Source organism: Rhincodon typus, chromosome 36 (assembly GCF_021869965.1).
Source record: "Rhincodon typus isolate 14 chromosome 36, sRhiTyp1.1, whole genome shotgun sequence".
NCBI classification, from domain to species: domain Eukaryota; kingdom Metazoa; phylum Chordata; class Chondrichthyes; order Orectolobiformes; family Rhincodontidae; genus Rhincodon; species Rhincodon typus.
The window spans coordinates 20,983,334-21,004,390 of NC_063367.1; the positions used below are offsets into that span (position 1 = coordinate 20,983,334).

The following is a 21,057-nucleotide window of genomic DNA, read 5'->3' on the forward strand; positions in this document are numbered from 1 at the left end:
AAGTCACAATCAGATCAGTCATGATTTTATCAAATGGTTGTACATGCTCAAGGGGTTGAATGGCCTATTTCTGCTTCTAACTCATATGTTCATATACATGTTGAACTGTCTTACAGAATAGCATCTTTGTCCAGAGGCCACCTAGCAAGAAACACCCTGAAAAAACAATGCTTTCAACATCTTTCAACTTCATGGGAAGGCAGATGTAACAACTGTTGACCTATACCACCGTTCCCAACTCAGCTTATATTGTTTGGAATTTGTTCATAATCACTGTAATACACTCAGTACAACTGTGCTTTGCACCCCATCAACGTACAATGTGCAAAACTGGCAACCTGTGCAATTGTACCTCATCTTCATACAAATTACCAGAACTGCAAATGTGTGATTGAACTCCCACACTTATACAGGGCCAAGCTGATAATCGTGCTGCTGGAACCCCTCTAACCTCAACACCATTCATCCAAATCTTAGTGAGACTAACTGGTCAGAAAGACTGAATAGAGAGGCTCCAGTGTTTGATTCTCAGTCTTAGAGTTAGCTGACCTCACTGGAGCGCCATTAAAGAAGCTACGACTGGTCCGTCTGCTTCCAACATGGAAGAGCATTGTAAAACTGTTGTTAAGTAGCAAATCAGGTGAGACTCCCAAGTTCAAAAGCTAATAAATGATTTTAAAAGATTTTCCTTGGAAATTTATTTAATTCTTTGGGTGTGGGTATTATGTGTGATAAGGCTGGTAGTTCATGCCCATTCTTGAGGAGGCAGTGGCAAGTGCTCTCCATAGTACAAGGACAACTCAAAGTGATTTGATGCACATTAGTGCCTTGCTGGCACACTTCAAAGGTAGTTAAGAGTCAACGACCTTGCAGTGGGGCTAATGGTACAGGGCCAAAAAAGGATGGCAGGTTTCCTTCCCTTCAGGACTGTTGTGAAATAACTTGTCCTTTAATCACAATCAATTTTACTGGTGTGGCTTTTTGCTTCCAGATTTAATAAACCGAATCTTGCCACACAAACTGTGCTGGTCGTAACTTACTCAATGGCTAACACAGCAAACAATGAAATAAAGTAAAAGATGGAAGGCCTTTTTTGTATCACCAGTGTTCACAACTTCAGGACATCCCAAAGTACATCTCAGCCATAAAGTACTTTTAAAGTGTAGTCACTGCTACAATGTAGGAAATGTGACAGTCATTTTATCAACAGCACACTCCCACAAACAATAAAAGTGACCAGATAATCTGGTATTCAGTAATGTTGGTTGAACGATAACTATTGACTATAATATTTGGGAGACCTTCTATACTTCTTTGTGAATATGCCTCTGGAATCCTTTATACTTACCAGCCCCTCAGGCCCAAGTTTAAAGTTTCATCTGAAAAATGGTCAAACTGTCTTGCTCAGTACTGGTTTTGTGGTGTCAGTCTGGATTATGTGATCAAGTCACTGGGAAATGCATGCACAGTGTTCACAAGAAAATTTAAATTTAGGATTTTTTTCCCAAGGAGATTATAAACTGCTCTTGGAGACAGCTCTGAATAGCAATTCTTGCACATAATAATCACTGAAACCACTGTTTATTCCATGTACAACATTAACAGGGGTCAAAACTGACAGGGGTGCACTTGACCGAAACTGCTGCATTTAGCAGTGAATCAGCGGCAGCATAACTTATCTGGTGGAGCAGTAAATCAGCTCAACGTCAGCTTCTTGCATAACTTCACATTTTATTGTGAAAACTGACAAGGACATATGGAGACTATCACAGGGAACTATAAAACTGTCTCTAAGGTGAACCCACAATGAGACTCCATGACAAACTGTGACAATAGGACAGAGAAATTCCATTGTCAGCCTAGGTTTAATGGGTAACATCTTTGCCTACAAATTAGAGGATTGTGAGTTCAAGCCCCACTCGACAGCATTAATTCAGCTGCCCCTGCAATGGAGTACTGAGGGAACGTTGTGCTGTTAAAGCTGTTGTCTTTCTGATGAGATATTAAAGCTCTGTCTGCCCTCTCAACCAGGCAAAGGGCAAAGCAATTCTTGTTGATGTCCTGACAAACATTTACCTGTCACTAACAACACTACATCATCCAAAATAAAGACCTGCAGATGCTGGAGAAACTCAGCAGGCCTGGCAGCATCTGTGAAGAGAAACGCATAGAATTAAAACTTTGGAGTTCATGCTCTGCCGAAAGGTCACCCGACTCAAAATGTTAATTCTCTTTTTCTCTCCACACATGAGGTCAGACCTGCTGAGTTTCTCCAGCACTTTGTTTCTGCTTGTACCACATTATCAGATTTATTTTGCCCATCACAGTGCTATTTGTGGGAGCTGACGGAGTGAAAATTGATTATAGAGATTGTGAAATGCAACATAAGTGGGGGTCTTTTGTTCTTTCCACATTTACTTGGTGTACACAATTTTTGATATTATACACCACCTCACTGTAGGACTAAGGAATCTACATTTTTCCATTTTCTTTCAACAACTCAATTCTTTCAGTGCTTGAGCCAGAAGTCCTCTCTGCACCACTGCTAGCTCTTCAGTAATCTCCCTGCCCACCTTTACACAAATACCTGCCTACTGCTTTCTGTACTGAGGTGGGGAACTGGGTTGGCAATTGGTACAGCCCCAAACTCCAGACTCAGTCCTGTAATTAAGCAAGGCAATAATTTCCACAGCAGGACAGCTGGCAGCAGACTACGTTGCTGGAACCTGAAGTTACAGTCTCACATTGAACTCCATAATGCAACAGGGAACATCCACAACCAGAGATATGACACTCAGGTAGTACACAGCCAGTGAGGTTACAATAGCTTTCAAAATTAATCAAAAATTACACTTATACAGTAACTTAATACATCTCTCAGAAACCATCATCATTGTCTTGGAAGTGAAAAGCTGCGTGTAAACAGCAAAATTCCTCCCTCTCAGTGAGAAGGATAAGCGGTTGTTCCATTTTTAATATATTGTTTGAAGAGGGATGGACCTTAGCCAGGACACAGCATGAAGTCCCTGAGCCATTTTTGATATTGCTGGTGGATACGGAACACCCATCTGAGCAGGACAAGACTTTGGTAAACTTTACTTGAACAGGGAGTGCCTTTGTTTAATGCCTGAACCAGTAGCTCTGACAATGCAGTACTTCCTGACTACTAGAAGTAGGTCCTCAGAGTGTGCTAAAGTCACTGGAATGCAGCGTGAACCCAATGAATACGAATTCAGAAGAGAAACCACTACCAACTTAGATAAGCTGACAAAAATCAAAGGATAAATTCAGAACATCATTATAGTTAAAATGGTTTTGCAACAACAAACTCATAGACATCCTGTACCTTTAAGAATTGTGGTGTTTTGTAATCTCAGCGGTGTCCTGCTCAAAGATATTTTGATAATTAACTCCATACTCAGAAAGAGAGACAAGGGGGAAGGGCAGCAGCAGAACACAAACAGAGAAACCTTGAACAGGACAAATGAAAGCAGGCAGTAGGGGACAGTAAACAGAGATAGAGATGACACAGCTCAAACCCAGTGACCTTCTCAAGGACACCAGATTCTGCCACATAATAGCAGACTGCAATGCATTTAGTGGTTACATTCACCAATGTAGCTGGTATGTACACTCCTGGTGTATACAACTCTCTCAGCTAGCGACTACCAGGAATCCCATGGATTTCACTTCCTTTGATCAGTCTCTTCTCTCCTCGAGGAGTACATTCTGTAGGATATAGACCCAAGTGGTGCCACTGTAGTACTATTTGAGCAGGGAAGGCACAGAGAGTTAATGAAAGCAAAATATTATAGATGCTGGAGATCTCAAATAAAAACAGAGTGTTAGAGCAATTCAGTAGGTCTGACAGCATCTGTGGAGAGAGAAACAGAGGTAAAATTTTGAGTTCAAAGACTCTGAAAAGGAGTCCTGCTCAGTTTCACCAGCATCATTTGTTTTTACTGCAGTAAAGTACAGTTTCACCCTCCACGGTATGCACTTTCTAGTAGGGGGTTGGTTAACTAACTGCATCTCCTAGCTCAATGAGATTGATCTAATTATGGTGCCTTTTGCTGTTCACCCGGCACATAATCCACCCCACAGAACTCTGAAATGGTACGGTGATAACTGATATTGAGTCCACAGACAAAACCAGAGTTACTGGTTCTTAAATCACTCAACAATGCAACAATTGTATTGGAATTGCTCACTCCAAGTCAAGTAAGCAGCTTCGAAGTGTGGGAAAGTTCAGCTAAAAGAAACAATCCCATCTCACCTCTCTCCTATCCACGCACTCCTTCAGTCAAAACACTACCTAGGTCTCTGTTGAATACACTGACTAATCTCTTCCCTGCTCCAGCAGGAGACTGTGCCACCTTGGGAATCTCTGTTTTTCTCTCTACAGAACTGGAATCTGTGTCTCCTGCTTTACAGTTTGATTTTCTCCAGTTTATTTCAGCTCAGCTTCTCCACGTCTGTCAAAATTTGAATCACCATGGTTTAATTGATAGTATAACCAAAACACAAATAACCCCCCACATGGTCCTGTCACACATCAAACTCTGAACATCAGCCAATCACCAGTATTTACAATTCCTGTAAAATATATTTATAATTTTCACACAATATCTTTACCCAGTGCGACACTAATGGTGGTGTTTGGACAGAAAGGAAAATTGCAATTAAAAATGAATACTGTAAAGGAAAGGCATTTCAAGAAATACCAGGGTTAATGTGAAGTTGAAAAGTCGTAAACTGATGCACAACTGAAAAGGATATTAGGCGAAGGTGCAATTTCAGTGCTACAGGAGATGAGAGAAGATGTGGCTACTCCATTTCAGACAGAGGCACCTCAGTATAGATTACAAGAGTGGACAGAGGCATGATGGGCCCAATGGCCTTTATTTGTTCTGTATGGTTCTATAGTTATTATAAAATAGGGAGATGGAGTTAAAGCAGCAGATTAGAAGTCACAAGGCCAACAAGGGTCTGTTTTCACTGAATAGCTAGGGATCACCCCACCCACCCTCTAACCACATCCCCTAGCCACAATACCCACCACATCCCTCAACCTTACCACTTCATCCCTCAATCCCTTCTTTTTTGAGAAACAAAACCAATTGCTTCATGATTCCATTTAAAGTCTTTCTTGGGAACGTACTCCATTATATAAAGTTAATAATTTTGCCATTAGCTTCCCTGTTAACTAACTTTCCCAATCTTACAATTTGTCAATTTTCTTTATAATCCATAAAATGTCAGTGTCATTTCCAAAGACAGCATGTAGCTTTATCCTGTTAACTGCAGTCACTCTGACCACCCTGTCAGTCAAATTCAGGATTACTAAATCACACTGATTTGAATACTGGAATCCAAACTAAGCAAATTGAACCTGATGCAGTAAAACTCATTGGATGCTACTGGAAGCAACTGTGTCATATACTGCCCTCCACATCCTTTTCTACTGTCTACTCCTATTTAAATGGGTGGCACAGTGGCTCAGTAGTTAGCCAGGGACCCTGGTTCAATTCCACCCTGGGTCGACTGTCTGTGTGGAGATTGCACGTTCTCCCAGTGTCTGCATGGTATTTCTCTGGATTCTCAGGTTTCCTCCCACAGTCCAAAGATGTGCAGGTTAGCTGGACTGGCCATGGGAAATTGCACTTGCCAGGGATGTCCATGGGAAACGCAGGGTTACAGGGATCACAATCAAATCTGAAAATGGATTCATCTAACACACACACTTCCCATTTGATGCAACTCATGAATTAGCAGAAAGATTTGTTTGATCCCTCCCAAGTTCAACTGCAGTCCGCTAGCAGTGATTGGTTTTTTACGGCAGGCTTGGGTCAAGGGTGGGGCTCTTCCTGGTTTGTGTGGCTGAATTATATGTTGTCCTACTCAGGAATACACAATGAATCTGATCACCTCCAGAAATATTTGCTACTGGCATCACTTCATAGAATACATTAATGACTCAAAGTACATGAATTATTTGGCACAACATTAAGTCATTGGAAAAATTAACTCCGAATTTAATCACAGATTGGCCTAACGTCATGTCTCAAGTGGAAAAACACCACTAATTAAAAACAGTAGCCCCCCATTCCAAACTGACACCACCCACTAACTCAGTTCACTCACTTGAAGTTCTAAAACATTGCCCACTGTCACTCTTAAATCATTTCATTACCAATGCCCCGTCACATGTTCCCATCTCCAGAACCATGTTCTCAATGCTCTCCACATCTTTCTCCCTCTCGTGTGTCATCCTGCTCAAAATGCAACCCACCCTCATCCAGAATTCTCTGTTCTATCCGTAGGAATTATCCAAAACATGTTTGTTATCTCAATAAATCACCTTACTCTCATGCTAACATTTCTCTCCTAAGCCTGCTGCAATGTTCCAAAGCATATTAATTGGAACATGTTCCAATTCTGCATTGGGATAGAGGCATCTAAGAGTGCAATGCTCAAGTGAAAAATGATACATTTGATTGTATTTTCTGCAATAGCTGACTTGAACTGCTTTGTAATGTACTCAAATAATTTATGAATTAAATATATTTTTTGCAAATAAATAAAAACAGACCCTTACATCTCACTACAGCTTCACAGAATGAACGTAAGTCAATAAAACGTGAATGACTGCCATGTGTTTCACATATACGTCAAACAAGTATAGATGGTCCTGGTTTAATTAACCAGTCTTCCTTGAAATGCTAACTGATTACAGTGTGCAGATATGCACTGCTGCTGGATTCACTAATATGTGGGAATGATTACCACACAGTAATCTAATCAGGGGGGTGATGTCAACCCACTAGAGGCAAGTTCAATTAGTTCATACCTGACAACTGATCCACCAAATGAGATTACTATCTCAAAATGACTTGGTTATTGATACAAACAAGATCATTAAAACATTTATTCAGCAGTTCTGCAGTGTTTATGTTGTGAATTATGTCTATATCAAGGCAAGTGTTGTTTCAGCCAAGAAATGAAACACCACATCGAACACTTCCAGAACAGGTACAGTATGGGATTAGAAACAGAATAAAATTCCCTCTACACTTTCAAACTGAAAAGTAAAACTCCCTCAGCTCTGTCCCCATCAGACTCTCCCAGGACAGGTACAGCACAAGGTTAGATACATAGTAACGTTCCCTTTACTCTTTTACACAAAGTAAAGCTTCCTCTACCGTCTCCATAGAACTCTCCCAGAATAGGTACAGGCTCAGGTTAGATATAGGGCAAGAAAGAGGCAGACAGAACAACTGGCCTTTTCTCCTCATGGTTAAGTAAGAAAAGGAGAATGGGTACAGAACACTAGTGACAGTCAGAGCTGGTGGCAGAAAGTCTGGGCTGGATGCAGTGCAATGGTTGTACCCGAATGGTGTTACCTCCAAGTCGTTTGCGTTGTTCCCAATCTGATTGACGTTGGGCAGCGATCCTCCATAATACTGTGCCCGGGTCTGTGCTAAACGTAAGTGATGTAGTTTATGAAACTGTACCTAGGAGCAATTACAAGACAGAATCAGTTTACAATGGCCTACATAGCTCAACTATCAATGATAATTAAGTTGGGCGTGTTTATTTGGCAAATATAATTCTGCAGAAGATATGGCACAGGAACAGTCCTTTCAGCCCAACACATTTATGCAGGGTTTATGCTCTACTTGCATGTCCTCCCACCTTGCTCGTTTACCAATATGCCCTCTATATCCTCCTTCATCGTATGCATCTGGCTTCACTTTAAATGCATCTGTACGGCAGAGTCAGAATTTTCTCGCCTTTGACAAGTCTGAAACTGGTCAAACCAAGCAACACAATTTATGTGTAAAAAGAACCAGATTGTCTGCACTTCAGTCTTCAGGGAACATACGTATCCTAGTTTGGATGTCACTGTGTTAGAGAAAATATTAAAAAGATGGATCGCTGTAACATAGCACTTCTCATGACCACCAAACATCTCAAATACTTCACAATCAATTAAGTACTTTATGAAGTGTAGTCACAGCTATCATGTTGGAAATATGGAAGCTGATTTGTACACAGCAAATCCCTACCAACTGCAATGTGATAATGTCTAGATCATTTTTTTTTTGAAATGTTGATTGAGGGATAAATACTGGCCAGGATACCGAGGATAACTCCACTGCTCTTTTTCAACGTAGTAGTCATGTATCTTTTACATTAACCCGTACAGGCAGATGGGTCTCAGTTCAACACCTCAACTGAAAGATGACACGTCTGACAGTGCAGCACTCCCTTAGCAGATCTGCACCTTCCTCACCTGCAAAAGACAAACCTGTTTGTTGGACAGCTCGCTATTCTCCCTGCAGTCAGGAACAAAATTCTAGAACACTCATGAAGACTGTTATTTCATTTTTCAACACTCATCACTCGACAAAAAAAGACAATTGGCCAGGTAGCCTAAAACTGGTCATAGGGAAATTGCCAGAATCTATTATTGTGGAGGCTATAGCAAGACTGTTAGAAAATTAAACTATCAGAGTCAACATAGCTCTGTAAAAAGGAAATCATATTTAATTAATAAATTAGAGTTTTTTGAGGAGGAATCAAGCAAGGTGAATAAAGGGAATTGTGTAGATGTAGAATGCTTGGATTTTCAAAAGGCACTTGATTAGTTACCACAACAGTTACTGCACAAGACAAGAGCACAAGGTGTTGGGGTTACATATTAGCAGAGATAAAGGATTGGCTAGTTAGCAGGAAGCAGAGAGTCGGGATAAAAGGGTTTTTTGGGTTAGCAAGTTGTAATAAGTGCAGTGCCACAGGCATCAATGTTTGATCAACACTCAAGTACAATCTATATCAATGATTTTAACAAATGTACGCTAGCTAAATTTGTCCATGACATCAAGATAGATAGATAGAAAAGCAAGTTATGACAAAGTAACAGATGAAGTTTAACTTAGATAAATGCTGCATTTTGGAACAGCAAATCAGGGCAGGACACGTACACTTAATGGTAAGGTCCTGGGGAGTGTTGCCGAACAAAGAGACCCTGGAGTGCAGGTTCATAATTCCTTGAAAATGGAATCACAGGTAGATAGAATAGCGAAAGCGGCGTTTAGTGTGCTTGTGCTTAATGGTCAGTGCATTGAGTATAGGAGTTGGGAGGTCATGTTGTGGCTGTACAGGACATCGGTTTGGCCACTTTTGGAGTATTGTGTGCAATCCTGGTCATCCTCCTAAAGGAAGGATGTTGTGAAACTTGAAAGGTTTCAGAAAAGACTTGAGGATGTTGCCAGGGTTGGAGGCTTTGAGCTATAGGGAGAGGCTGAATAGGCTGGGGCTATTTCCCGAGTATCGGAGGCTGAGGGGGTGACCTTATAGAGGTTTATAAAATTATGAGGGGCATGGATAGGGTAAATAGACAAGGTTTTTTCCCCGAAGTGGGGGTGATCAAAACTAGAGGGCATAGGTTTAAGGTGAGAGGAGAAAGATTTAAAAGGGACCTAAGGGGCAATTTTTCATGATTAGTATGATGTTTCTATGGAATGAGCTGCCAGAGGAAGTGGTGGAGGCTGGTACAATTACAACATTTAAAAAGCATCTAGATGGGTACATGAATAGGAAGGGTTTAGAGGGATATGAGCCAAATACTGTCAAAAGGGACTAGATTTAAGTAGGATATCTGGTCAGCATGGACAAGTTGGACTGAAGGGTCTGTTTCCATGCTGTATATCTCCATATGGATCTAGACAGGTTAAGTCAGCAGGTAAAAGAAATTGGCAGTTGGGAGTATAACATGGAAAATGTCAACTTGTTAACTTTAAGAGGAAGAATAGAAAAGAGGCACATTATTTAAATTAAGATTACAAAACTCAGTGGTCAAGATGTGGAGGTGCCAGTGTTGGACTGAGGTGGACAAACTCAGGAGTCACACGACACCAGTTACAGTCCAACAGATTTATGTGAAATCACAAGCTTTCGTTGCACAGTTCCTTCATCAGGTGCACTCTTGGTCAGCTGCAGAGACTTATTATCTGACACTCCACTCACACCCGTTGTATGATCTTTTAATCTCTCTGCCCTTGATCTCTCTGCCTATAAACTCTGTGTTCTGCGTGCTTCTCTCTCATTGCACCTGACGAACGGGCTGCGCTCCAAAAGCTTATGATTTCAAATAAATCTGTTAGACTAAAATTCAATGGTGCGGGGGGATCTTTGTGACCTGATACATGAATTACAAAAGGTTACTGCCCAGATACAGCAAGTGATTACAAATGCAAATGGAATGTTGGCTTTTATTGCAAGGGAAAAGGAATATAACAGTAAGGAAGTTTTACTCTAGCTGCACAGTGCCTTGGGGACTCCACACCTGGAGTGGTGTGTATAAGTTTGGTCTCCTTATTTGGAAAGAGACACAGCTGTATGAAAAGAAGGCCACTGAACTGATATCATTCCTGGATGAAGGACTTTCCTTTTGAAGAAAGGCTGAACAGGTTGGTCTTATTCTAGAAGTCAGAAAATGGAGATGTGATCTTATTGAAACATACAAGATCCTGAAGGGCCCGGATAAGAATCATAGAATCCCTACAGTGTGGGAACAGGCCCTTCGGCCCAACAAGTCCACACCGAACCTCAAAGCATCCCACCCAGACCCCACTATAACCCACCTAAGCTACACACCCCTGAACACTACGGGCAATTTAGCATGGCCAATGCACCTAACCTGCACATCTTTGGACTGTGGGAGGAAACTGGTGCACCCAGAGGAAACCCACGCAGACACGGGGAGAATGTGCAAACTCCGCACAGACAGTTGCCCAAGGGTGGAACTGAACCCGGGTCCCTGGTGCTGTGAGGTAGCAGTGCTAACCACTGAGCCACCATGCCATAGGATACTGGGAAGATGTTTCCTCTTGTGGGGAGCTGAGAACTAAGGAACACAATTCATGAAGAGATTCCTCTCATAACATGGACTAAAGAACTTTATTTTCTTTCAGATTTTTGTTAATCTGGGAATTCTCTTCCCCATGAAGTAGTGGAGGCTCGGTCATTTATTTCAATCCAGGCTGAGTCAGGTAGTTTGATAGACCAGTCAGTCCAGGGTTTACTGGGGACAGAGAGGGAAGTGGAGCTCACTCTATACCCAGAGCAACCACAATCTTATTGGAAGGCAGAGCAGGTTCAGAGGGCAGAATGGCCTACTCCTGCCTCTAATTGCTATCCTCCCACATTAACTGGCCCCATTTGTTTAACTGTTGTTCTGAGAATCTTGTTCTGCACAAAATGGCTGCTACGGTTTCCTTCAAATTGGTTTTGGTAAAGTGTTTTGGTCTGTTCTGCTTAGCGGAGAGGTTGAAAGGTGCTTGTCTTGCTCTCAAGGGAAAGTGTAATGAAACCAGTTATGTTGCAGTAAGTGGCAGACTGCCCAAATAACCATCAAACCAGATTTATTATTGCTCAAGACTGTCTGTTCTCCATCAACTGCATGAGTCAAATAGAGGGAGGAGGAATATTTTGCAACAGTTATCTGGATGGACTCAGTAAATATTGACACAGAACCGGTCAAATTTTAAAAAATGAACAAATTATATGCCTGCTTTGCTTTATTTTCCAAATGCTAATGTTATATGTATGGCAACCAAACCTCACAAAGTTATTGTGCATTGTTACAAAACTGATCAAACTGAGTCAAGAAACACTAGTCTTCTTCACCCCAGAAAATCTTACCCATGACTCATTAATGCATGGACTCAAACTGGGTTATAGTTCCACAGCTTCAGTCACCTTGTTTAAATGGGTATTCTGGGACTAGGAAGCTGATAGTAAGCAAGCTATTCGACTGCAGAGTGTGTTAAAAACCAAACCTGACTGTGTCTTGACTCAAAATCCACACACACGTTTGATTGTCAATGGAGAAAGAGAAGGAAATCACTGGACTACATCCTGGAGTGTGATACTGATTGAAGGTTCTTATTCCCCTCATAATTTTGAACACAGCTATCAAATTTTCTACTAACATTTTCTGCTGTAAGAAGAATAACAACAGTTTCTTCAATATCTTCAGATCAACAAAGTTTCAAATCTCTGGTACCATCCCGGCAAACCTCCACTGCATCCTCTCCAAGGCCCCGACATCTTGTTGTTTTGTACGTATTCCTGAAAAGCTCTACGGGACACTTTATTCCAGTAAAGGTACTATAATAAATGGTATTTCTAGCTTCTGCTCAGAATTGGTCATAATACTTCAACCAAGAGCTACCCAGTTGTTTCAAAGCTTCACCTGCTTGTTTTTCTCTGCTCAGTGACTTGTTTTATAAAGTCAAGGATCCTTACGTTTGCTTTATTAGAGACTATAGCCATGTGTCTTGACACCTTCAAGGTTTGTGCATGTGAATCCCCAGATGTCTCTGTTCCTGCACTCACTTTAAAGTGGTACCATTTAGTTTGTTGGGAAGGCAGTGCATAGTGGCCATGTTGCTGGACTAGCAATGCAGAGGCTACTGTTTTCAGGATGTAAGTTACAACTACTGCAGTAGGATTTGAAATGAACTAAACAGATATGGAATACAAAGCTTGTCTTGGCAATGATGATCATAACACAAATCATGAATTATTGGGGTGCGTGGAGATGGATAGAACACTGGTTGGTAAACAGGAAACAAAGAGTGAAAACAAAGAAGTTTTTTTCTGAATGGCAGGCAGTGTCTAGTGTGGAAACACAGGGATTAAGGCTAGGACCCCAGACATTCACAATATATGTTAATAATTTAGATGAGGGAACTAAATGTAATATCTCAAATTTGCAGATAACTCAAAGCTGGGTAGGAGGGTGAGCTGCGAGGAGGATGCAGAGATGTTTCAGTGTGATTTGGACAAGTTGATTGAATCGACAAACGTTGGCAGATATGGATAAAGGTAAGGTTATTCACTTTGGTCGTAAAATTAGGAAGTCAAATTATCTGGATGGCTGTAAATTGAGAGAGGGGAATGTGCAACAAGACCTGAATGTCCTTGTACATCAACTATTAAAAGTAAGCTTGCAGGTGGTCAAGAAAGCAAATGGTACATTGGCCTTCAAACTGAGAGAATTCTAGTACAGGGACAAGAATGTCTTGCTTCAATTATGCAGGGCCTTGGTGAGACCACGCCTGGAATATTGTGTGCAGTTTTTCTCCTTATCTGAAGAAGAATGTTCTTGCTATAGACAGAATACAGTGAAGGTTTACCTGACTGATTCCTGGGATGGTGAGTCTGATGTATGAGGAGAGATTGAATCAGTTAGGATTATATTCACTGGAGTTCAGAGAAGTGAGGGAGAAGTATCACAGAAACAATAAAATTCTACCAGGACCAGACAGGGTAGATACAGGAAGGATATTTCTAATGACCGGGGAATCCACAACTGGGGATCCTGGTCTAAGGACATGAGGTAAACCATGTAGGATTGAGATGAAGAGAAATTTCTTCATCCAGAGAGTTGTGAGCCTGTGGATTTCACCGCCACAGAAAGCAGTCGAGGCCAAAACACTGTATAATTTCAAGAAGCAGTTAGATATAGCACTTGGGGCTAAAGGGACCAAAAAACATGCAGTAAGGCAGGAACAGGCTATTGAGTTGGATCATTTGACATGATCGTAATGAATGGTGATGCAGGTTTGAATAGCCAACTCCTGCTCCTATTTTCCATGTTTCTATCGCCTCTTTACATTTTTCCTTCAAAATGCAGTACTTTGAGTTTTCTGCATAAAATTCAATCCACCAGTTCGCTTTCCATTCATTCACCAATTAACATCCTCAAAAGTCTGTTTAACTCCTCCTCATTTTTTTCTACTTTTACTGGTTTTGTATCATCTCTAAACCATGGAATTTTTTCCCCCTTTTACTAAGTCCAGAACATTTTTAAAATCTAAAAACGCTGATATGCTATATTATCTAGACGTTTGCAATAATAATCCAGAAAAGTGGAATTTAAATCTCACAGCGGGCACACAGGAGGCAAACTTGCTAATTTAAAGATGCTGTTTTGTGTGTATGTGTTTGTTTGTGTGTGTATGACAATTCTTTACAGGGGCAGGTAAAATGAGAAGCCAAACCTGATCCCATGAAAAAAATTTAACAAATTAAAATGTAGACAGGTGTTTTTGTTTTCTTATCGGATGTGACCTTTTGTACGTTGGTAACTCGCCAAAAACATTTTGCCCTGAAGCTCATCACATTTGTGCAAAACCTGCCCTTTCTCAGTTGCTCAGTGCCATTCAGGCGTGTTGCCCAACATGCCGGAAACAGTAAGTTACTTCAATGGATCAAAACTTAAAAGGAAAAATTATTTGAAATATGATGTGGCTCCATGTTCAAGTCTCATCAGTCAAAATATTGAGTGAAGTTAACCCTGCAGGGCTGCTGCATTGTCAGAGATGCTCTTCTTGGAAATGTTAGTCCAACTCCAACCCCACCATAGGTGTGTCACTGCTGCTATCTAAAGTGCATTCCACTTTGCCAGCTTCCTAAACAATAGGGTTGTCACTGACTCAGAGTCTTGTTCTGTCTCAACTGCATGCTTCTGGGTCTTCATACATAATTAAGGACTGCATGGAATTTTTTTTATTCATTCAATGACAAAGATATGACTAGGCATTCCTAGATGTGGGTCAGCAGGGGAACTCTTGCAGCACTACCAATGGGTGGTGGGTACAAGACTCTGCTTTGAACAAGTGCCTTTGCAAAGATGATCTGGAAAGGCGCACTGTGGTTTTTGATGAGGCTTATTTTGAGCTCCGTGAAGCAGGACTCTGCTCTATAGTTGGTCCCAAGAGCGCACACTGGGACAAACATCAACTGCACCTTTGATCTGCCTGAAGCTCACTAGTTTTCCAGTGCAAAGAGTTGTCCTCAATCGAGTGGTGCAGCCTGGGACATTCCAAAGTTACAGTACCACAGCTGAGAGATACTGAGGATTGAGGCAGCTGCTGAAGAGGTACAATGGGCAAAATTTACTGCTTAAGGCCCATCAGCCATGGCGTGCCAAACAGCTGGAAAATAGAGCATCCCTTGGCCTCTAACTCTTATAAAGAACATGCATTGTGAAGATTAAGAGTATTAAAAATGCATCTTGAAGTGGAACACAGTGTAACAGAGAAATGTTTACTTCAATTGCACTTTTGAGGATTTCCAATCTGAAATGTTTTGCCCTCGTGTTGTATACCGGAAATGGAACATTCATTGCAAATATTATGAATACTGAATGATTGGAACATGATGTACAGTACATTGTATCCAGCACAAGTTGAATTTTATTCCACTTAAAAATTTTCAGAATTTGCAAATGTTTTTCAATGTAGTTTTCTTTCACAAATTTTATGAATAAAATATATTTTGGAAACAAAAACTCTAACATTCCAATGAAGCACTGAGGGAGTGTTGCACTATCAGGGTGCCCACATTTCAATCATGTTAAAACTGAGCTGACTCCTGTCTTAGGCCAATATATATCCCATGATCAACATTACTAAAACAGATTACACAGTCATGATCTCATTGCTGCTTGTGTGATCTTGTGTACAAATTGGCTGCTGCATTTCCTGTATTATGATGACTTTTCTTAGAAAGAGCTTAATTGGCCACATTGCACTTTAGAATAAGTCAAAGTTGTGACTTATAAAGGATTTTCTTCCATTTCCTAAACGAAAGGCATGATAAGCCACAGTAGAATACAATAAATTGCAGCAATTATTTGTTTAATGAAAACAAAAAAAATTGAAATATACAAGAGGTCTTTCAGGGAAAAGCTAGGTTTATATTCAAGGTGTGGAATTGGCCAGTTATAAAGAAGAACTCATGCCTGATATTTTAATTGGTTTTTGCTCTCTCTAGTGTTCTGATTTCCAGCTTGCTGTAACTTTCCTTCTATTTAACCATATTTGATAAACGATAAAGGTATTTCCAACCACACCATCAAATTAAAGTCAAGAGCAACTTTGGAAGCAAACGAACATTAACATGCAACTGTGTGGCCAGTTATGAAGCCCCCCTGCTCTTGGCTGAACAGGAGAATGTCACATTGTTTAAGACAAACAGCATCAGCCTCTTTGTAGGCGGTGTGAACGCTGGGCCGCACAGAAAGAAAGGAAAGAATCTCTGGTCTGTGTCGATATCAACCATTGTTGCAGGTGGGAGTGTCAGGACACGATCAGGAGGGGAAAAATAATTCAAGGTCCTGATGCTTGTCTAGTGAACCCTCCCGAATCTGAGTGTGCCTGCTAATGTCAGGATCAGAACTGTGATGTTCCCACAGTCAAACAATCTTCAAATACAGCTATATTGCAAGATGAAAATTAACTGAGGTACTGTGCCGGAGGTCACAGTCATATGTGGCTCTATAACTCAGTAAGCCTTTAGCTGGGGAGGTGAAAAAATTTATTTGTGATCCTCCCCAGCCTCAAGTTTTTTTTAAGGGATTAATGTATTTTATTACAAACTAAATGTTAAAACAATGCTTCCATTTCTGATCATGAACTCCAAGCTAACTTACTATTTTCTAACAAGCACCGATTTATAATTACAAGGCTGGTGAATTAACACTCTGAGCACTGGCATTAAAAATAAAGTTATAGTGTGACCAGTTATTTAGATGATCACACTCAGCAGATTAATCATTTATTGAGTTAAGTCCAATTTAACATCAGACTTCCCCTTCACTCCACAAAGTATGAGTCTTCCTTTAACACAAGGCGTAAAATAATGGCTTTCTGTTGCCATACATGTTACACACATGCACGGTCACATTCAGCAAACACCACTGGCTTCAGCATCCCAGTTTAGCCCAAATAGGTGGAATGAAAGGCCCCTCTGTCCAATCACTGTAAGGGGCCCAAATGAAATGAATTTGGGCAGCAGCATGTCACACCTCCTGATCAACGAGCAAACTTCTGAGGTCAGAGTGTGATCTGTGTGGATCGTGGAATAATATCACAACATGGATAGGAATAACTGCTGAGATTGTAGAACAGACACTTCCTTGTGACAGTACAGAGTGAGTGTTTGACGGGGACCATGCAAAAATAGTCTTACTTTCAGTTTAAAAGAGTAGAGAGAGCTTTACTGTGTATCTATCCCTATGCTGTATCTGTCCTAGGAGGACCTCCATTAAAATAATGTTAACCAACCAACAAACTATTGAGCTTGGCAAAACCGGATGCAGACTCCACCCCTATGTCTGTCTGTCTCTGTCTCCCCCTCTCTCTCATACAACATCCTCTTCCAGCATGCCTGGTTCACTCATAGTGCTAATATGTTCGGGCTAAGGAAATGACCTTTAATCACTTTCCAAAACTGACATCAAACTTCACCTGTAGTCTCTTCCCCTAACAAATGTCTCAACTTTTCCACAACTAACCATTGCACCCTGCAAAACATTCTGCGATGTTTTGCTGTGCTCAGTTACTGTCTCCCCCCTCTGTGATCTGACGGTGGGTCCCAAATGTAATGAAACAGATGTGACCCTGAGCTCTATAACCAGACCCATAGGACAAAAGTGAGGAAACACTGCTAAATCCAGATGAAAAATTTGTCCAGTTCCAGCAACAGCACTGTGCTTTATTCTAGGCACCACCATTCCAGGAAAGACTTAAAAGGTCCTGGAAACATTACAGAAGAGATTTACTAAAGTACTTCCAGGGATGAGGGATTAGCTGTATGGAAAAGCTGGGGTTGTTCTAATACAGGGGAAGCCAAGAGGAATATTGATAGAGGTTTACAAAATTGTAAAAGGTTTGAATGGAGTAAATAAAGAGTACTTACTTCCAGTATGACATATCAGAAACTACAAGATGCAGGTTTGAGACGAGTAGTAAAAGAACCAGAGGCAACACAAGGGAATTTTTTGTTGCTGCAATGATCAGGAATACATTGCCCGATAGGGTGATGGAAACTAATTCAATAATAGCCTTCAGAAAGAAATCTGACAGATACGAACATGTTGTAGAGAGGCGGGGAAAGAGTGGGGGCGGGTGGGGCTACCTGCAAAGAGCCAGCACAGATTCAAGGACCTGTTGTAATATGTGTAAATTGTTGGGATGAAAATGTAGGTGTCTGATTAGTAAGTTTGCAGTCATGAAAATTGGTGAAGATATATACATAGTGAGGAAGGATACAGCAGGATATACATCAGTTGGAAGGTTGGGCAGACAAATGGCAGATGGAGATTAATCCAGACAAGTTTGAGGTGATGCATTCTGATCTCCCAAAATGTAAGACGAAAATATAGCACAACCCTTGGGAACATTGATATACAGGGGTACTGCAGTGGGGAGTGGGGGGGCAAGTCCATTTGACCCTGAAAGTGGCAACACAACTGGATCAGGTAGTAAAGAAGGTATATGGCATGTTTGCCTTCATCAACTGGGGCCTTCATCAATTTATATTGAGTATAAAAATTGACAAGCCATGTGCAACTGTATAAAACTTTAATTAGGCCACATTTGGAGTATTGTGTGCAGTTCTGGTCGCCACACTATAGGAAGGATGTGAAGACTTTAGAGAGCGTGCAGAAGAGGCTTATCAGGATGTTGCCTGGATTGGAGTGTATTAGCTATAAGGAGATATTGGACAAATTTGGATTGTTTTCACCAGAGCCTTGGAGACTGAGGGGCAACTTTACAGAGACCTATAAGGTTATGAAAGGCATAGATAGGGTGGCTAGCTGGAGTCTTTTTCTCATGGTGGAAATGTAAAATACTAAGAAGTACATGAATAGGAAAGTTTGGAGGGATGTGGGCCAAAAGTAGGCAGGTGGATCTAGTTTACTTTGGGATCATGTTTAGCATGGACTGGTTGGACCAAAGGGTCTGTTTCCATGTTGTATGACTCTGGGACTAGGCAGCATAGGTTTAAGGTGAGAGGGGATAGTTTAAAGGAGATATGTGAGGCAAGTTTTGTTTTTGCATAGAGCATGGTATGTGCTTGGATCGTGCTACGGGGGAGGTGGTGAAGCAAATACAATAACACCTTTAAGAGTACTTAGACTGACATATGAACAGGCAGGGAATAGAGGGGGAAACAGGCAGGGAATAGAGGGGGAAACAGGCAGGGAATAGAGGAATACGGACCATGTGCAGGCAGATGGAATTAGTTTAGGGCAGCGTCATAGTCTGCACAGACACAGTGGGCCGAAGGGCCTGTTCCTGTACTGTACTATTCTATGTTTAAGACCAAATGATCTCTGCCTGTTTTGTATTCTTCTATGATTTTAATAGCCCAAACAATACTGAATATAGTTGCGAACTGCCTGTCTTGAATTATTTTCAGGTATCTCAATCGACAGAGTTTACATTCTATGTTGGAACTCCCCATCATTGGAAATTAATGCAATGGTCAATCTACAGTGGAACGAGAACAAAATGAAAGGCCTCAAAACAATTCTTTGTTGAATTGCTAATTCTGATATTCTCTATGCTAACAACAGTTTTATTGCCTTGAGAGAAGAGCTATGAGTAGTTGAAACAGAAACAGGAATTGTTGGAGCAACTCAGCAAGTCTGGCAGCGTCTGTGGAGAGAAAGCAGAGTTAATGTTTCTGAAGAAGGGTCACTGGACTCAAAACATTAGCTCTGCTTTCTCTTCAGAGATGCTGCCAAGCCTGCTGAGTTTCTCCAGCAATTCCTGTTTCTGATTTCCAGCATCTGCAGTGCTTTGTTTTATTACATCTACCCATGGCTGTTGATTCCTGTCACAGACACAGCTGGAAATTTCAAGCCATGGGATCACTCCACCAACATGTCACGTCAATGTGGAGGAACACAGCAGGTCAGGCAGCGTCAGAGAAACAGGAAAGTCGACATTTTGGATCTGTACCCTTCATCAGGACTGGGAAGGGTGAAGGGAGCTGGGAAATAAATGGGAGATGGGGTTAGGGGCAGGTAAGTGGGATAGTGATGGGTGGATGCAGATAGGGGGTTGTAGAGATTGGTCAGTGGGAAGGGTGGAGCAGATAGCTGAGAAGGAAGATGGACATGTTATATCAGGCCAAGGAGACAGGGATGAAAGGGAGGGCTAAACATGGGATGAGGCTGGGGGTGGGGAGATTTTGAAGCTGGTGAATTCTATGTTGAGGCCATTGTCAATGCGGTTCAGTTGTTGCCACTCTGACCTCAGAGTTTCCAGACTGTGAGGTCAAGCCACACTCTGAGCATTTAATCCAGGTTGGTACTACCTCAGACATGAGCTTCTAGTCATTGCGTGGGTGAGACGTTCCCACAGTACCCTCCCAGTGCTCTGGCAAATATATCTCGCAGTCCTACCATCACCAAAAACAGAACATCTACCAGTCACCTCAGTGCTGCATGCAGGTAGTGAATAAACCAAAGAAAGACCAAACAAAAATTACACCATAATTGTAATCACCACATTCTGTTGTGTTAGTAAAACACAGAGGCCTTAAGAATTTCAGAGTCTTGCAAGTACAAAGAGAGGCAATGCTTCATGTGGCTACAGGTTTTGTACTTAATTAGACAGTCTAAACATGACAATACAAAGCTACCAACATGGGTTGGGCCTGTGCAATTTAATCTCATTACAAAATCTTGTTAAACATTATCCAGTAGAAATTTGTTCACGTTTCTGAGGTTGGTTGGGAAGAATTGCATAAAACCACAAGTGTTCTGTTAAGCGAAAGGACAACAAAAACTGGGAAGCGGAAGAGGTCAAGACTGGAAGAATGCAGGGAATTGGATAACTCGAGGTTATGGAGATAGGGAGGGGTAAGACCCATGGAAGGTTCTGAAAACAAGGATGAGAATTTTAAAATGAAATAAAGGAACCATATGTCCGAATACAGAGAAAAAGAGAGATGGGTGAAGGATCAACTGAACATGTGCAAGATAGGATAGAGGCAGGAAAGGTTCAGATAATCCCAGGTGTACAGCGGGAGGCCAGCCAATAGAGTTTTGGAATAGCCACATTCAAAGGTGCCATCACTGAGATCTTACCAAGCTGCCATATTCACCATAGGTGCGGCATTCCAAAACAAGTTCGTAAGTGCATAACTTGTTTTGAAAGACCTGGGTAAGCTCTGTATAAATAC

The 21,057-nt window shown here is 41.3% G+C and overlaps 1 protein-coding gene across 3 annotated transcripts in view; it reads right to left on the reverse strand.

Annotated features, from left to right (window-relative positions):
• Nucleotides 1–21,057, reverse strand: part of crtc3 (CREB regulated transcription coactivator 3) — a 69,086-nt gene that overhangs the window by 41,941 nt on the left and 6,088 nt on the right. For all 3 annotated transcript variants that reach the window (XM_020522382.2, XM_020522380.2, XM_020522383.2), the window contains exon 2: nt 7,404–7,514. In XM_020522382.2, the coding sequence (XP_020377971.1) occupies nt 7,404–7,514 (111 nt within the window). The remainder of the gene's footprint in view (nt 1–7,403; nt 7,515–21,057) is intronic.